At 32.4% G+C, this 17,543-nt stretch overlaps 2 protein-coding genes across 2 annotated transcripts; one reads left to right on the forward strand and one right to left on the reverse strand.

Annotated features, from left to right (window-relative positions):
* Nucleotides 1-4,865: 4,865 nt before the first annotated feature.
* LOC101260855 (protein CHROMOSOME TRANSMISSION FIDELITY 7) lies at nt 4,866-10,160 on the forward strand. The gene is made up of 6 exons (XM_004228858.5): nt 4,866-5,160; nt 6,380-6,635; nt 6,735-6,830; nt 6,952-7,020; nt 7,323-7,672; nt 9,626-10,160. Exons 1-6 carry the CDS (start codon nt 4,994-4,996, stop codon nt 9,759-9,761), a joined length of 1,074 nt encoding a protein of 357 aa, XP_004228906.2. The 5' UTR covers nt 4,866-4,993; the 3' UTR covers nt 9,762-10,160.
* A 423-nt stretch (nt 10,161-10,583) lies between these two features.
* On the reverse strand, nt 10,584-13,976 carry LOC101263238 (multiple C2 domain and transmembrane region protein 14). The gene has a single exon (XM_004228543.5). It carries the CDS (start codon nt 13,757-13,759, stop codon nt 10,730-10,732), a length of 3,030 nt encoding a protein of 1,009 aa, XP_004228591.2. The 5' UTR covers nt 13,760-13,976; the 3' UTR covers nt 10,584-10,729.
* Between the last annotated feature and the right edge of the window lie 3,567 nt (nt 13,977-17,543).

The raw sequence follows: 17,543 nt of genomic DNA on the forward strand, positions 1-17,543 counted from the left end.
TATTTAGGTATCCGTTTAATTATACCTTTTATTTTCAACGACATGATTTTTTTAAAAGATAAAATATTACCTTTCGTGACATTATAAAAGTAATAAATGAAATAAATAAATATATTTTTGAAATAGTAAATAAAATTAATCGGAAGAGGTAACATAATAATTTTAACAATAAATAAGAAGATACAAAATTTGACTAATAAAATGCGTCCGTTGATAGCGTTTTATGCCTTATATTTCTGTTCCTCTATTAAGGTATTTGGGAAGCGTTATTTCAAGTTTTCAACAACGTGAAAATTTTTAAAAAGATAAGATAGTTATATTTTTTTGATATATAAAAGATATAAATGAAATAAATAAATATATTTTTTTAAAAAAAGGAGAAATAAAATTAGAGTGAAGGGGTAACATAGTAATTTTAACAATAGATAAGAAGACACGAAATTTTATTTATAAATCGTATTTTTTGAATGCGTTTTATGCGTTATATTCTGAGCTCTTCTATTTAGGTATTTCAGAAGTGTTCTTTTAAGTTTTCAACGACATGAAATTTTTCTAAAAGATAAAATATTTATCTTTTCTTGATATTATAAAAGCAAGAGAAAATGGTCAAATGTCTCTCAATCTATTACCCAATTCTCAACTAAACACAAATACTTTACGGAGTTCTATTACCCCCTTGAAGTATTTTAAATGGTGATATTGACACCCTTAAATGGTGACGTGACACAGCAAGTGTATTCACTTTCATGTTGGGAAGTGAAAGACAATAAGTAAGTTAAAATTAATTAATTTAACAGCTTTCAATTTTTAATTAGATACTATAATATTTAATAAATTTAATCAAATAAAATCTCACATACGCACACACTCATCTGTCATCATCCCCTATTTACAAGTTAATATTTCTTCATCTCGATCTGTTGCCATGGCAATTAGCGGCCATGGCAATTAATATAAGAAGACTTTATATTTTCATAATTTCATTTTTAATTTACAATATACTTTTTAAGTAGCAATACCTTTAAAATATTCGCCCAATTTTAGATACAACAACAAGAAGAAAAAAATGAACACTTCACTTTCTTCACTTCAAAGGAAAATATTTTTAGCTCGACTTTGAAAGATAAAATCGCAGATTTCATTGGAGAGGTTCTTTGTTTATAATAGAAATTGAAATTTCTTGACCTCAATTGAAAGTGGGTATTAGAATATGGGATTTCTCAAGAAAAATTTTATCTTCAATTTCATCGAGAAGTGCAATTGAGAACCAACGAAAAAGAACTATCTCCAGAGATAATAATGATAGCACATTTTTCCAATTTAACGATAAGAATCAAATTTGTGCAAATATATAACTAGAAAGATATTTTTTTTAAAATGGACAATAAAATTAGAGTGAATGAGTAGTATTTCAACAATAAATAAGAAGACACAAAATTTTACTCATAAATCACATTAGTTGAATGTGTTTTATGCCTTATATTCTCATCTATTCTATTAAGGTATCTGAGAAGAGTTTATTCAAATTTTCAACGACATGAATTTTTTTAAAAGATAAAATATTTATCTTTTCTTGATATTATAAAAGTAATAAATAAAATAAATAAATATAATTTTAAAATACTTGACAAATAAACTTAAAAGTAAAGGGTTATAAAGTAATTTTAACGATAAATAAGAAGACACATATAATCTCACTCATTATACAAGTTTGTGGATAGCATTTTATGCCTTATATTCTCCGGTCTTCTATTTAGCTTATTAGCTATATGAGAAGCGTTTTTTTAAAGTTTTCAACGAAATAACATTTTTTTTAAAAATAAAATATTTATCTTTTTAGATATTATAAAAGTAATAACTGAAATAAATAAATACATTTTTGAATTAGAGAACAAGTAAACTTTTGAAGGGGTAATATAGCAATTTCAATGATAAATAAGAAGGCGCAGATATTTACACATAAAATTTGTTTGTGAACTGCGTTTTATGCCTTAATTTCTCTAGTCTTTTATTTAGGTATCTCAGAAGCGTTTTTTCAAGTTTTCTACATGACGTTTTTCAAAATGATAAAATATTTATATTTTCTTGATATTATAAAAGTAATAATTAAAATAAATTTAGTGGACAAATATAATTAAGTAATATAGTAATTTCAAAAAAAAAAATTTAGAAAGAGATACTTACTCATAAAAACGTGTTTGCTGATAATGTTTGATGCTTTATATTCTCTTCTCTTCTACTTTGGTATCTCAGAAGTGTTTTTTTCAAGTTTTACATGACATGAAATTTTTTTAAAGATAAAATATTTATCTTTTCTTGATATTATAAAAGTAATAAAATAAATATATATATCTATAAAATAGTGAACAAATAAAATTAAAAGGAAGGGGTAATGTAGTAATTTCAATAATAAATAAAAAGACACAGAATTTGACTCATAAACCGCATTCGCTGATAGCGTTTTATGCCTTATAATCTCAGCTCTACTATTTAGATATCTTAGAAGCGTTTCTTCAAGTTTTCAACGATATTATATTTTTTTAAAGATAAAATATATGTTTATATTTTCTTTATATATTAAAGTAATAAATGAAATAAATAAATATATTTTAAGAAATAATGGACAAATAAAATTAGTCTGGAGGAGTAATATAGTAATTTCAACAATAAATAAGAAGGCACATAATTTTACTTATAAATTGCATTCTTTGAACACGTTTTATGCACTATATTCTCATCTCTTGTATTCAGGTATCTGAGAAGCGTTTTTTTCAAATTTTCAACGACATGACATTTTTAAAAAGATAATATTTATCTTTCCTTGATATTATAAGCAGTAATAAATAAAATAAATATATTTATGAAATAGTTGACAAAAAAATTTAAACGTAAAGGGTTATAAAGTAATTTCAACGATAAATAAGAAGACGTATATATTTACTCATAATAGAAGTTTGTGGATAGCGTTTAATGCCTTATATTTTCCGGTCTTCTATTTAGGTATATGAGATGTTTTTTTTAAGTTTTCAACAAAATGACATTTTTAAAAAAAGAAAAAATCTTTTCTTGATATTATAAAAATAATTAATGAAATAAATAAATACATTTTTGAAATAGAGAACAAATAAGCTTAAATTGAAGCGGTAATGTAGTAATTTAAACAATAAATAAGAAGACACAAAATTTTACTTATAAATCTCATTGTTTGAATGCGTTTTATGCATCATATTCTCATCTCTTCTATTTAGGTATATGAGAAGTGATTTTTTTCAAATTTTCAACGACATAACATTTTTTTAAAAATAAAATATTTATCTTTGCTTGTAAGTATATTTTAAAAATGGTGAATAAATAAAATAAAACAGAAAAGGTCATATAGTAATTTCAAAAATAAATAAGATATTTGCTCATAAGACGCGTTTGTTGATAACGTTTTATGCCTTATATTCTCATCTCTTCTATTTAGGTATCTGAGAAGCGTTTTTACAAGTTTTCATTGACGCGACTATTTTTAAAAGATAAAAAAAATATTTTTTTCTTGATATTATAAAAGTGAAAAACAAAATAATCAAATAAATATATTTTTAAAACAGTGAACAAATAAAATTAAACGGAAGGGGTTACATTGTAATTTCAACAATAAATAAGAAGAAACATATATTTACTCATAAAACACGTTCGTTGATAGCATTTTATGCCTTATATTCTTTATTCTTCTATTTAGACATGTGAAACATTTTTTCTAGTTTTCAAAAGACATGATATTTTTTAAAAGATAAAATATATATTTATATTTTCTTTATATATAAAAGTAACAAATGAAATAAATAAATATATTTTTAAAATAGTGGTCAAATAAATTAGAACATATGGGGTAATATTGTGATTTCAACAATAAATAAGAAGACACAAAATTTTTACTCGTAAAACTCTTTCAATGATAGCGTTTTATGCTTTATATTCTATGCTCTTCTATCTAGGCATCTGAGAAACATTTTTTCAAGTTTTCGACGCCATTACATTTTTTAAAAAGATAAAATATTTATCTTTTCTTGATATTATAAAAGTAATTTATAAAATAAATAAACATATTTTTTAAAATCGTGGACAATAAAATTCAAAGAAACGGGTAATATAATAATTTTAACAATAAATAAGAAGACACATAATTTTACTTGTAAAACGCGTTCGCTTATAACTTTTTATGCCTTGTATTTTCTGCTTTTCTATTTAGGTATTTGAGAAGTATTTTTTCAAGTTTTTTCAAGGACATGACTTTTTTCAGTAAGATAAAATATTTGTCTTTTCTTGATATTGTAAAAGTAATAAATAAAAGAAATAAATATATTTTAAAAAATAATGGACAAATAAAATCAAACGAAAGGGATAATATAATAATTTTAACAATAAATAAGAAGACACATAATTTTTACTCAATTAACGCGTTCGCTGATAGCTTTTTATGCCTTAAATTCTTTATTCTTCTATGTAGGTATCCGAGAAAAGTTTTTAACGACATGACATTTTTTTAAGAAAATGAATTGTTATGACTAGCTTTAAAGACTCCAAAAGTCAAAACCAACTTTAAAAATCTAACTCAATCCAAATTTAATAGAATTAAAATTCAAAAACGAAAAATTTAAATTGATTTTTTCACATACAATTCGAATTGTATATATATGTTGAATTGTGCATATATATATATATATATATATCTGTATATTCGACAAGTTAGATTCAAAGAGAAAGTAGAGAAGCGAATTATATTTATATATCTATCATATAATTGTACATGTATACATATACGAGAAGAGATAGACAAATGTAATTATACCTAAAAATAGTCCACGAGTAATAATTAATTCAAATTATAATCACGTTAGCTAATTAAGGCGGGAAAATCTTGTAGAAAAATGGCGCTTACACCAAAATTTTCATATGTAATGTGAAAAAGGGCTGAAGGGAAATCGAAGAAATCAGTGAGATTTTAGCAATGCAATCGAAGATTAACAGCTTCTTTAAGCCATTTTCTTCTTCTTCATCATCGATTACGCACAAAAGTGTAGATTCATCTCAAATCTGCAGTGATGATTTTGAGTATAAGAAGGTACAGCCAGAAATTTTGGTTACATACCAGCGAAGACCTCAAAATCCAAATGGGTATGGTTTAAATTCACTTAATTTCTGTTTCATTTCATTGAATTGGGTTTTCCCCCCCTTCTGATGTACATACATAGATACCCTTTGAATGCTGCTATGGGAAGTGTTTGATTGGTAGCAGTAGCGGATCTAGAATTTTAATTTGAGGGGTTTAATTTTTATGATTTCGAACTATTGATCAAAAATACCCTTTTTGATTTGTTTGTGTTTTTTTTTTGGCTATGTTGAATTGAGATATGTGTAATGTACCAAAATGTCGTTTAAATTGCTAAAAAGTAAGTAAAGATTCATTCTTTTTGAAGCGAATTGAAAAAGGAAAGTACGATAAATGAATTGAAATGGGGTTATTAATGTTGATGGAAAATTTGAATCTTTGTATTGAAGGACTTGGTTCAATTGAAGTCTTAGTTTGTTAGCTACATCCTCAATTGTGATTTGCTAGTATTGTTTTTATCCAAATTGTCTGTAGTTTATTTAGTTTTGCTTTTGGACATCTCTATGGATTATCTTTCGCTGGTATTGCTGTTTTGTTCGAATTTTACCTTACACCTAGTTGTATAAGAGCTTCGTTGAATGTTCAACGATAGTGGTTTGCTAGTCATTCTTCCTTTTTTTTTTTTTGATGATTGTGGTGTCTGTGTGAACTTGCACCCAACTCGACTACTTCTTTAGGGGTACCTGCTACCTCTCACCAACATTGTTACCAGATAACTCTGTCTATCAGACATATGAGAAGAAATCACTTAGTGTTTTTGTCTCTGAGTATGTGGTTTACTGGTCTGTTGTCAGTTTAAATAAGTGAGAATTGAAGTAAAGGAAAATGGAGACGATGGACTGTATATATAAATGAGCTAACACATAGTTGTTCATCGTGTCTGTCATCGGCTTTCAATTAACTTGTTTATAAGACAAAAGGGTGAAATGAGTATTGTAAAGAAACATAGTCACTTAAGGCAAATAAGGGGAAACGATTCATGGCAGTTTCTTAAAATCACACCATTATACTAAATTTGAATGCTTTTCAGTATATAAGTTTGATCATTACTCTGGTCTTTCTTAAGTCATTTTCTCAAGCAAATTGGTTTTCTGCTAAACTGGGGCTTTAGCCATGTGCTTGACTAGAAATTGTATCTCAGAGTTGTTACTATTTAACATAACATTGATGACGTTTCTTATTTTTTCTTCAAGTTCTTTGCTTATGCTAAGCTGATTTTTGCAGGCAAATGAATGGCACATCAACTGGTGAAGCATCCAAGCAAATAGACTTGGAGGTGCCAAACTTGGAGGTGGCAAAGTCTGGGAAGATATTGAATAAGAAGAGAAAGTATGCCCAATTCTATTTGGAACTCGGGCAGTCTGATTTTTTATTACATAGTTGTACTATCTGTGGATTCAAATATGCCAAAGGTGATGAAGAGGATGAAAAGTTTCATAAAACGTTTCACAAGAATTATACGCATGGTATTCCATTGAAGGTAATTCAGTAACAAAAATTTGGTATTTCAAAATATTCTATTGTGCTTGATGAAATAACATTAAAGTTTTGTCCCTCCGGGCTTTGACAAAATGTCCAGGGTTGGCGGAATGAAAGAACTATTCAAATTCCTTCACTTGAAATTGGGCGAATTATCTTGGTGCTGGACGATGACCCTACTCCTCAGAAAAACAAGGTTTACAAACACTATTTGTTTTTGCATGAAAAACTGTATCTTTACTTCCTTGATTGGCATTTCTCTAGTTAGTCATGTTAAACATAGTTTACAGACTTAAGAGAGAGTGCATTGTTGGCAGGTAAAGGAGGTTATGAAGATGATGGAGATGGAACTTGGAGATGGGTGGATATATCATCAGCTATGCAAGGTAACCTACTCTTGCAATTCTAATAAACTTATGGTCATAGAAAACAAACTTCATTGTCCAAAGTTGTTCACCAATTATTAGCAAATTTAAAATTTCCGGCTTCCTACTCTTTGCTTCATTTTATCTTTTAATGTGAATTGTAAGTTACTTGAGTTCAATGAGCTTCTTAATCGTCCTATGACAAATGTCAGTCTCCATTTTGCTGATTAATTTTAGTGAGAAAAATTCTGTGTGGTGGTTATGTGTCTGGCTGTATTTTACTAGCTCTGTGAATGGAACTCTGAAACATTTTTCCTTAACAGGTGTATCTGTTTATATCTTCTCAAAGAATATCTGGATGTCTGGTAGCGGAGCCCATTAAGAGGGCTTATAAGCTACTCTCTAGGCCAGAAGGTAGCAGGTGTAATGGCTCACCTGAGAAGGAAGCAAGACAGACTTCAACCACGCTCCAATTTGGGGGAGTGAGTTTCCAGAGGGAAATGGTAAGAAGAAATCAACCAACCAAAAGCTGTGAAGAGTCTGATGAAAGCGTCAGTGGAGTAGTGTTGTGTGAGAAGGAATCTGTATCTGCTTTATGTGGCATTAGAGCCATTTGGGTCACTCCCTCCAACAGAAGAAAGCATATCGCCAGCTATTTACTTGATGCTGTTAGGTAACACCATTCACTTTCTCAGAGTTGTTATGGTTTCTTGAAGTTTTAATTGAAAATAAGTTGCATGCTCAGTAGTCAGTGAAGTTAAAATGACGAAAGTTAGATGTTCAAACTAGTAATTGCTTCTTATTAGTTTCAATTGGAAACAAAAAGTTCATGTCTGAGAAACACGACCACTGGAAAAAGAAGGAAAGCAACTGTCACAGATCAACAGACCTAATTCTCATAGAGTAAGCAGTCTGATGCATTGACTTGGTAAGTGTCTTTGTGGATTTGCAGCTGAGTTCTTCTCGACTCACACTTGATAATTTATGAAACGGGTCCTGGTGGTATTCAGTAGGTCAGAATGGTTACTCTATCTATATAGTATGAGAAGATCCTACTAGGGTACTACATTGTACTCTATCTATATTGCAAAATGGTGTAGCACTCACTGCTGCTGGAATACATGATTGAGACTCTTTGTGTATGGACTGTGGTGCTTCTCAAGATCAAGACCTCTCCAACTTTTTAAAGTTTACCAAAGATTTTTACACTCCCGTGCTATTACACTTTCAGACATAATGCTTTGTAAAAGTGGATATGGTACAAAAGTTAAAGCGTTGTAATACCAAATATGTCTTGTCTTTCCACGCAAAAATTATCTTGATAATGAGGGATATAATTGAGTACTGTCAAGATGGTTTAGAGATGATTACCGTTAAGTGTCCCACATCAGTGGAGGAAATGAACTCTTGCCTCCTTTTATGATCTTGGGCAATTTTCACCTCGTGAGCTAGCTTTTGGAGCGGAGTTAAGCCCAAAGTCCATTTCTTAATGATTAAGAAGGTTTTGTCCACTTCTTCCTATATTCAATGTGTAGCAGTTTTCAATTCAGATATGATTAAGCTGTCAATGGTGATAAAGGGGATTCTACCTTGGGGAAGGATTATGCTTTAGTCAAGCTTACAGGAGAATAGAGGATACAAGATGCAACCATCCTTGGCTATCAGTTTCAAAGGATCTCTGGGGTACTTGAGTGGTATTTCCTTTCATAATGTGATGTTTAGTTCTCTATCTCAATTGCCAAATGATAAAGTCTGATATCTGCAGTCATACTGAAGTAACTGTAATCTCTGTAATTGAGCATCAATGGTCTCTTAAGATGAGAAGGGACGTAGAGGGGGTAGGGAGCATTATTCACTGAGTTTCAAGCTATGCACCACTTGGCCCTTCGGAAATTTCTCTGTTATAAAGAAAAGTATCCTCATGTGTAGACGTACACCAAGATGAAAGATTGGATGTTGCTTAGAAACTGCTCAAGTATGGAGTTCACTAGGGAAGGTTTTCTCACTCAGTCCAACCTCCAAAAGAAGGGATTTCAGCTTTGCAGTAGGTGTCCCATGTGTGAAGAACACTATGAAAATGTTGGCCACCTCTTCTTTCACTGTAGAACTACTAGTCAGTTATGATGCATGTTTTTGGCAATATTTGGCATGTCAACCTCTTCTTTCACTGTAGAACTACTAGTCAGTTATGATGCATGTTTTTGGCAATATTTGGCATGTCAAAATCCATTTTTGAGCTATGCTGGAACAAAGGATGGTTATGCAAGAAATCACAGAAGACTTAGAATACCATTCCTCAAGCCATTTGGTGGACTGTAGGAAATGACACAACTTTTGAAGGCAACAGAAGAACCATACATAGACAGACTTCAACAAAGATGAACCTTTTTTCTAGTTTTTTTTGGCCAATCTGGTTATTGAATATGATGAAGATGCAATTCCAGATACAATGGAGGATCCACAAAATCTGTAATTATATTGACACTTCAGTCTACTTTCTATTGCATGACTGTTATCTGCGAAGTAATTGTTATATTTTGCTGTCTGGAACGCCAAAGTTCCACGTATACATGGATTGCTTATGATTTAAGTTTAGTCTGAACTTGCTTCTCATTTTCTAATGCAGGGAAAGATTTTGCAAGGATTTAGTTCTTAAACAGTCCGAGTTAGCCTATTCTCAGCCAACCTCAGCTGGAAAAGCCTTCATCTCGAGTTATACAAGGAGCAACTCGTTCTTGGTTTATACAACATCTGATTTGTAGCAAGTGAGGGATCCTCCAGCGAACTAGTCTCCAAGAAGGAACTACAACTCTGCAATAAAGATTGATGTAAAGGCGTATCCTTTGGCAGCAATAGAAGCTTTCTTCTTTTGCTTTTTTCGCAGAATACAAAGCATCAACGACAGCCATAGGAGCAACGTGTTTCTTCTCTGCCTCGCGGAAACAGGAAGTAGAAATACTGGGACTGATGACCTTAATAGTATACCCTTCTTGCTTTAGTGCAGTATTCTCCTTCAACCTTTGGCTACATTAGCATATATATTATAAGAAATTAGATGTCTTTTTGCTATATATTTATGCAAAATCATAGGAATTTAAAGATTGGAACTTTTTGGTTATGATGTTTACACACTGAAGATTAAGCATTTGGTACTTTTTGGAGTCTTTCTTTGTAGGCCGCTCTTCGGGACGATAAAGTGGATAATTCCTTACTCTGACTTGCATGAATCAACTCTAACTCCTCGATAAGAAGTGAAAATCCATATTTAACCACAACCTCAACACCATTTTTTCACCTTCGACCTTTATATACTATTCTAATGTCCTTCATTGGTCTCGATAAATATAATTTCGTTTTACGAGTTTCATGTCTCTAACTATAAGTTGTTCTTTTTACAATTAACTCTAAAAACAATATGCCTGTTCTGTTCTTTTTCAGATGCAAGTAACATAACGGTCACTTCACATTAAAATCCAACATTTGGTCCACTTTTTGACACACCCCACCAACCCAAACTTAAAAGTATACAATTATCATTTTTTTGGTCCCAATACACCAACGGTCAAAAATATATACATACAATATTAAGAAAACAAAACAATGAATTTAAATAAATAATTTTATGCCAATTGCCATGTTTTACACAAAGTAAACAGAGAGCAACCATGAAAAACTAGTCTAAAAGGCTAAAATAATTAAAAAAAACAATAACAACACCACTGAACAATCTTTAGAGAATTTGATCGGAAAGTGGCGGTAGTCGCCGGAAAAAGTTGACGGGGACGGATGGCATGTCGTCGCGGAACCGAGGGTGGCGTAAGTAGTACAACCCTGACCCTACCACAAATGCCTTGAATGGAACCACATAAAACACCAGTGAAGCAAATAGACACACAATCACAAATATACCAGTAGCTCTAGGGTCCCTCCAATTGAACAATGCCTCTAGTCTTTCTCCTTGTGCTGCTACATCACCTAGTAGTGTTTGTGCCCTTCCGGCTAGTGCCCTCAACCTATCGTATCGTACACGAACGTGTTCCATTGGCCTCGAGCTCGGGAACCCATCAAACTCCTCGTCGAGCTCATCGGGCCCTATTGCATCTACGTGTGACAATCGAGGATCCATTGTGATTGCAACGCGTTGACGATATCGGTACCTTAGGGAAATGATCAAGAATGCATACATACATATTGTAGGTAACACTAGGTGTGGACATAACACAATGGCTATTAATAGTATATGTACCAAGATTGTTGTTGGAGGGTGCACCCACGTACGAATTCCATCGAGCCAACGAGCTAACGTGGCCGCTCTTGACAAGCACCCCACCACCCTAAACCAATTCGCCTTGCTACGCCTCATGCTCCATATGTGCGTGTCGGAATCCAACATACATTGAACCACTTCTTGTCCCAATGCTGGCTCGGATCTAGCCAATCTCGCTGTCACGATCCTCATAGCCGTGTGCCTTAGTATGTCCTGTTGGGCGGGACCAAATGGGCGTATATAATGCATTCTTGGCAACATAGGGTTAGTATAAGCTTGTATCAAACTCAACCATGATGAACAAGTAAACCTTAATGCAATCTCAATGTCACCCATTTTCTTTGCACCACTAGGGAGCAAGACCATAAGTGAATAAGTACCCATATATACCTTATTCGTGTCGAGCGTCGAGAGTCGTACCCTCAGCTTCCCGAGCCGTACGTCCTTCTTGAGGGCGTCGTCATGCTTGTACCTCCCGTTATCAAACACCCCAATCGTCAGCACGGTGCAAGGGTCGTACACGTCCCATGTGTATTGCTCGTTCCACCTCGGATTGAAACGATCGAGGATAGTACGCGTACGGACCCACTTAGGCCCGTACTTGGCCACCACGTAGGCGTCGGTGGTGCCACGTGTACCGTCTTTTGTTTTCACGGGAAGGAGGTTGTTGGCCCCTCTTATACCAACTTCAAGCAATCCAATAGGTGGTTTGGATAGTTGTTTTGCTGTGGCTCTGACATCACTTGTTAAATGTGCTGCTTCGTCAAGCACGTGATAACCACCCTCCAAACAAGTACGCACGTGTATTCTACCCGCGTATGGTTTTTTCTCATCACCAATCAAATTGAACCACCTTGATCTCGGCTCCGATTTGTCGTCGGTGCGCTTATCGATGGATGTGACTTGTACCTTAGCATACCCCACCACTTGACCATTAGTAACATCTTCCACTGTGATCACCAAAAACGGCTCGAACGGCTCGGCGGCCACGAAGACAAGGTCTTCGTTCCACGTGGGATTGGACGCCGAGCTGGACGAGCCCACCGTGGTACGGCTCGTCTTGAACAACTGCGCCCCGAGCTGAGCTTTCACGTAGAGGTCCGGACTCCGAACCTTAGGCTCGGTACCACCCGAACCTAGCTGCAAGTCTTGGGTTTGGATAACCGTTAGTCTTAAATACCACAGCTTCGGAGAAAGGTAAACTTTGGCTCGGGTTTCCGGTATCAGCCCACCGGAATCCGACTGCCACGCCTCGTTAAAAGCTTCATCCGCCTGAGTCCCGAGCCACACCGCCAGCATAACGTCATTCCCCGCAAGGTTCTGATCACCGGTGACACCTTCTAAACTGTACCATTGTGGAGCTAATGGACTGTCCGGCGGCACTCTTTTGGGTACTTCCTGCAAATCAAACGATACATTTCCGATGCAATTTTCGACGATTTTATCGTCTGATTCTTTCTTTTCGACCCAAATCGAAACCTCTAATGAAGTTGAGTTCAATCCATCTTTGTCGAATGCGAAAACTTGATCCCATTCTCTGTAATCAGCGAGTGATTTGGTTTTGATACTGTGAGTTCCGATCACCAGTTTTGCATAAGCAGACGAACCGGGCTCGTGATGAGCCCGTTTCGCCTTTACGAGTCGAACGTAAAGAAAGGGCATTTGATCGACGAGATCAAATGCCCCTGTTCGACGATCAACTCCGGTAGAGAGATTCTTATGAAGGATTTTGAGCTCACTGGTGTTTTCATTTGCAGATGGGTTTTTGTTTGGGGGTTTGTTTTGAGCTATCGGTGGATGCTCCATTACTTCAGGTGGTGGTGCTGCTGCTGCTGCCGGTGTTTCGCCGTCTTTTGGATTCTCCGGCGGGGTTTCTTCCTTCTTTTCACCTGATTCATCTGGTTTCTTCTCCTCTTCCTTCTTCTCAGCCGATTCCGATTTGTTTTCATCAGTCGTAGTAGAGGGTTTTTCCTCTGTCACCTCCGGCGCCGGAGTTGGGGTTTTTTCCTCTTTCTTCTCCGGCGCTGCCTCCGCTGCAACTTCCTCCTTTTTCTCCTCCGTCGCCGTCGGCGGCGGTGGAGTTTCTTCATCTACAAACCAAATCTTAAGCCCAATCTCACCTTTAATCTGAGAAAAAACACTCCGTTTCTCCAAAGGATAATAAACCAAACTTTCAAACCCAACTCCGACGAAAGTACTACCGGAAATCTTAACTTTCCCTAAAAAATTACTCCGTTTACCGATCTTCTTATCATTATACACATTCAATTCAAGTGTCTCAGACGCCATTGAATCAACATCATGAACCAAAAACTCAAGACGCTCATCCCACTGAGGATTCAGATCTCGAAACTTCGTCTTCGTACGCCGTCGTTGTCCATCAAAATCAACGATAGCAAATGCACTAGCAGTACCTTGACCATCTTTAGGCATTAGATTTTTAGCATTACAAACTTCTACAATCACTTTTCTAGTACAAATTTGATCACCCATTTGAGATATCTATCAAAAAAACTGAATTTTTTTTGGGTTTAACAGAATTTATTTTCCGGTGAGTTTTGCCGGTTAATCGGAGAAATGGAGAGAGTATAGTAATGAAGAAAAGTTCAGAGACTGTGAGGCTTTTAAAAGTGGGGAAGGAGCCTATTTTTTAAAAATTATATTTTTTTAAATTTATATATTTTTTAATTATATATATAATTTTAAATTATTATTATTATTATTATTTTATGTTTCACATGAAAGTGGAGTGGTATTTGTCATTTATGGTACTTTCCCGTTGAGGTTATTTACCTTTTTTTTAAAAATAAAATAAAATTTGCGGTGTTATGTGAAATATCTATCGAAAATAATTTTGTTATATTATAAAAATAGAGATAAGATTTATGTATGTGTTATCCTTTTTTCACTAACGTATTGTTGTTGATTTTTCTTGAAAGGTACTACTACTTATGTAATCGACTAATCATATATATATATCGGGTCGTATGGTTGGGAACGAGTCAGGGGCAGAGCCACCTAGGTACAAGGGTTCATCCGAACCCGCTTTGACGGAAAATTATATTATTTATACATGGTTAATATAATATTTTATGCATATATAGTAGATGTCTAACCCCCTTCGACTACTTTGTGTGATTATTTTTACGAATTTTGAACTCCCTTATTGAAAATCCTGACTCTATCGCTGGAATGAGTTATTTTGGGATAACTTATTCCATCACTGTAATATAAATGATGGAATGAGTTATCCCAAACCTGACAGACAACCAAACAAGACATAAAATTTTCATTTCATCACTATTTTCTTATGCTATGACTATTTATTTTTATCCATCACACCTAATGATTCTATACATTGTATAAAAATAAGTGTTGCATTTGTTTTGATTTACGCGGTACTGTTTAACTTGACACATAATTTATGAAAGAAAGGAAAAATAACAAATCGTTTTATTAAGGAACGTAATAGTAAATCTTAAAGCTGAATTAATTTAGAAAAATATTCACCAGTCTTGCACTCTACGGTGACGAAAGACTCGAAATCTCGAACTTAAAATTTTTGATTAAAAAAATAATTTTTATTATTTCATAGAATGGATTAGTTTAAAGTTTAAACTAGCAACTTTATATAGAAAAAAAATAAAAAGTACAAAATCTCAAAAGATTTATTTAGCAAAATATTAATTGACATGTGATTATGTGTCATAACTCATAAATAAAAAAATAATTATGTATGGGACCGTTGGTTTAATGTACGATCCTTAATTTTCTATTAATTATTATCCTAAAATTAATAGAAGGTTATAAAAAATAAATTATATTAATAATAGTTAGTAATTAAAAATAATTTTTAAAATGACACGTGGCATGAAAACAAAGAACCTACGTGGCAGTTGCATGGGGTTTTGAGATTTGATGTAGACATATGGTATCAAATCTGAGCACTATACTGAAATTATTTAATTCAAAATAGTTCAAACAACAATAATATATACCTAAATTAATCCTATTGAGTTCGGAAAGGGTGATGTATGCGTAGTCTGATCTTGAAAGGATAGAAATATGTCGATAGATAATCGATTTGAGTAATTAAGCATATTACAATTTTATCGAATTTGAAAAGGGTGATGTGTACGCAGTTTGATCTTAAAAAATAGAAATATGTTGATGGATCATCGACTTGAATAGTTAAACATATATATAATAATCCTATCGGATTCAAAAAGGGTGATGTATACGTAGTCTGATCTTAAAAAGATCGATATATGTCGACGGGTCACTGACTTAAGTAATTATGTATACTATCGGGTTCGAAAAGGGTGATATGTACGTAGTCTGATCTTGAAAAGATAGAAATATGTTGATAGATCATCTACTTGAGTAATTATGTATACTATAATCCTATCGAATTCGAAAAGGATGATGTGTACGTAATCTGATCTTAATAAAATAGAAATATGATGATAGATCATCAACTTGAGTAACTAAGCATATTATAATCCTATCGAGTTCGGAAAGGTAATGTGTACGTAATCTGATCTTGAAAAAATATAAATTTGTCAATAGATCATCGACTCAAGTAATCAAGCATATTATAATCCTATCAGGTTAGGAAAGGGTAATGAGTACGTAATCTGATCTTGAAAGATAGAAATATGACGATAGGTCATCGACGTGAGTAATTAAAGCATATTAAACACAGTAAGAAGAAAAAAAAGATAGTAGTGAAAAAATTGTACAAAAAATACAATAATAAAAGTGTATTCAGTATAATTCTATAACTGACGATTTGAAGAGCGTAAAATATTCTGATGAACAAACGCTGCAATAACGAGCCGTAAAAAAGATGAACAAAACATTCATTCCATCGACTTTTATAGAAGTAAGGCAGCATGGTGAGATAGATAGATGTCTACAGATTTTATTTCTATTTTTATGAAATTATCGAGTTGTAATATAATAAAAACATAAACAATGTGATAATTAAATTTACATGAATATTAAATCATGAAATTTGCATTTGAAAAATCATGAAATTAGAGGATAATTTTTAGGGGTTGCCACTTTTGTGTACTTTGGTCATGCATGATAACCTCATGTTTATATTTATATCATTATTAAAAATACAAATAAATAAAAATCATGCAAATATGAAAATGCAAATTGTACTCAATAGGACGATTGAGGAAAAAAAAACATAAATTTATGTGACGTTTTTCATTTTTTAAAAATCAAGTAATTTAAGTTTGATCAGGAATATTCATAAAATAAACCAATAAGTTATCTATACAAAAAGAACTAATAAGTTACAATAACTGTCAATTTTTCAAAATATTTTAAAAATATATGAAAAATTTACAGTCATGGATAATTTTATTTGAATTTCGAAATTCAAAAGATGCTAAGCGGAAAAAAGGAGTGTTTTTCTAAAAAACAACTTACCGATTAGTGTTGGATATCCACTACTCACTTTGTAAAATCAAATTAATTTAAATTTACGTCAAAAAATTTTACTTTTGAAAATAGAAAAATACTTCCTACGAAACTCAATTGCATTTTAGTGTTCGAAATCGAAAGTAGAGAGGTAACTTACCATACCATCAAATAAACTAAAATTAGTTATTCGAATCTTCACCGAGTACGTAATATGATTAAAATAGAAAGGATTGAAAGTTTGATAAGTTATTTCACCTTTACTAATTACAGTATTCCATCCATAGTAATTAGTTAATTACCCTCTAAATGAGGTAAATATCAACAAATAAGACCGTTAATTAATTTAATTAATAAGATTATCATTAAGTATGATGTAATTAGTAAACAATTAATAATGTAATAATATCTGAAGAATAAAACATTCATGAAATTCAGTTCATTTTTTGGCAGTTTCTTATTTTTAATTATTATTTTTAAAAAAGAATTAATTCTTTTTTTTATCTTTTATTTAATTTTTTTTGGAAAATGCCACTTGCATAAAGCAGATGAAAATTTTGCAGATAAAATATATATAAAAAATTATAAAAATTACTATTAATCTCTGCAAAAATGAACGTTGCTTTGTTCTTGTGTTCCATAATTGTTTCTCTTTGTAATTTATGTAATAGTGTTCCTACTTCAATTGAATTGAAGATATGTAATAAAAAAAATTGTATATATAAAACATTTTTTTTGTAATTTGGCGATCAATAAAATAAATGTAAATATTAAATATTGAAATTCAAATTTCAACAGTGTTACATAAAATAAAAATCATCCGTATAAGTTAATATGAAAG

Source organism: Solanum lycopersicum, chromosome 1, assembly GCF_036512215.1.
Source record: "Solanum lycopersicum chromosome 1, SLM_r2.1".
NCBI classification, from domain to species: domain Eukaryota; kingdom Viridiplantae; phylum Streptophyta; class Magnoliopsida; order Solanales; family Solanaceae; genus Solanum; species Solanum lycopersicum.

What these genes read in the sequence shown, in the direction of transcription:
- LOC101260855 (XM_004228858.5), top strand. Translation starts at nt 4,994, where the DNA reads ATGCAATCGAAGATTAACAGCTTCTTTAAGCCATTTTCTTCTTCTTCA. An exon ending in AGACCTCAAAATCCAAATGG is followed by an intron (nt 5,161 to 6,379) that starts GTATGGTTTAAA and finishes TGATTTTTGCAG; the next exon opens with GCAAATGAATGGCACATCAA. An exon ending in TATTTACTTGATGCTGTTAG is followed by an intron (nt 7,673 to 9,625) that starts GTAACACCATTC and finishes TTTCTAATGCAG; the next exon opens with GGAAAGATTTTGCAAGGATT.
- LOC101263238 (XM_004228543.5), bottom strand. Translation starts at nt 13,759, where the DNA reads ATGGGTGATCAAATTTGTACTAGAAAAGTGATTGTAGAAGTTTGTAAT.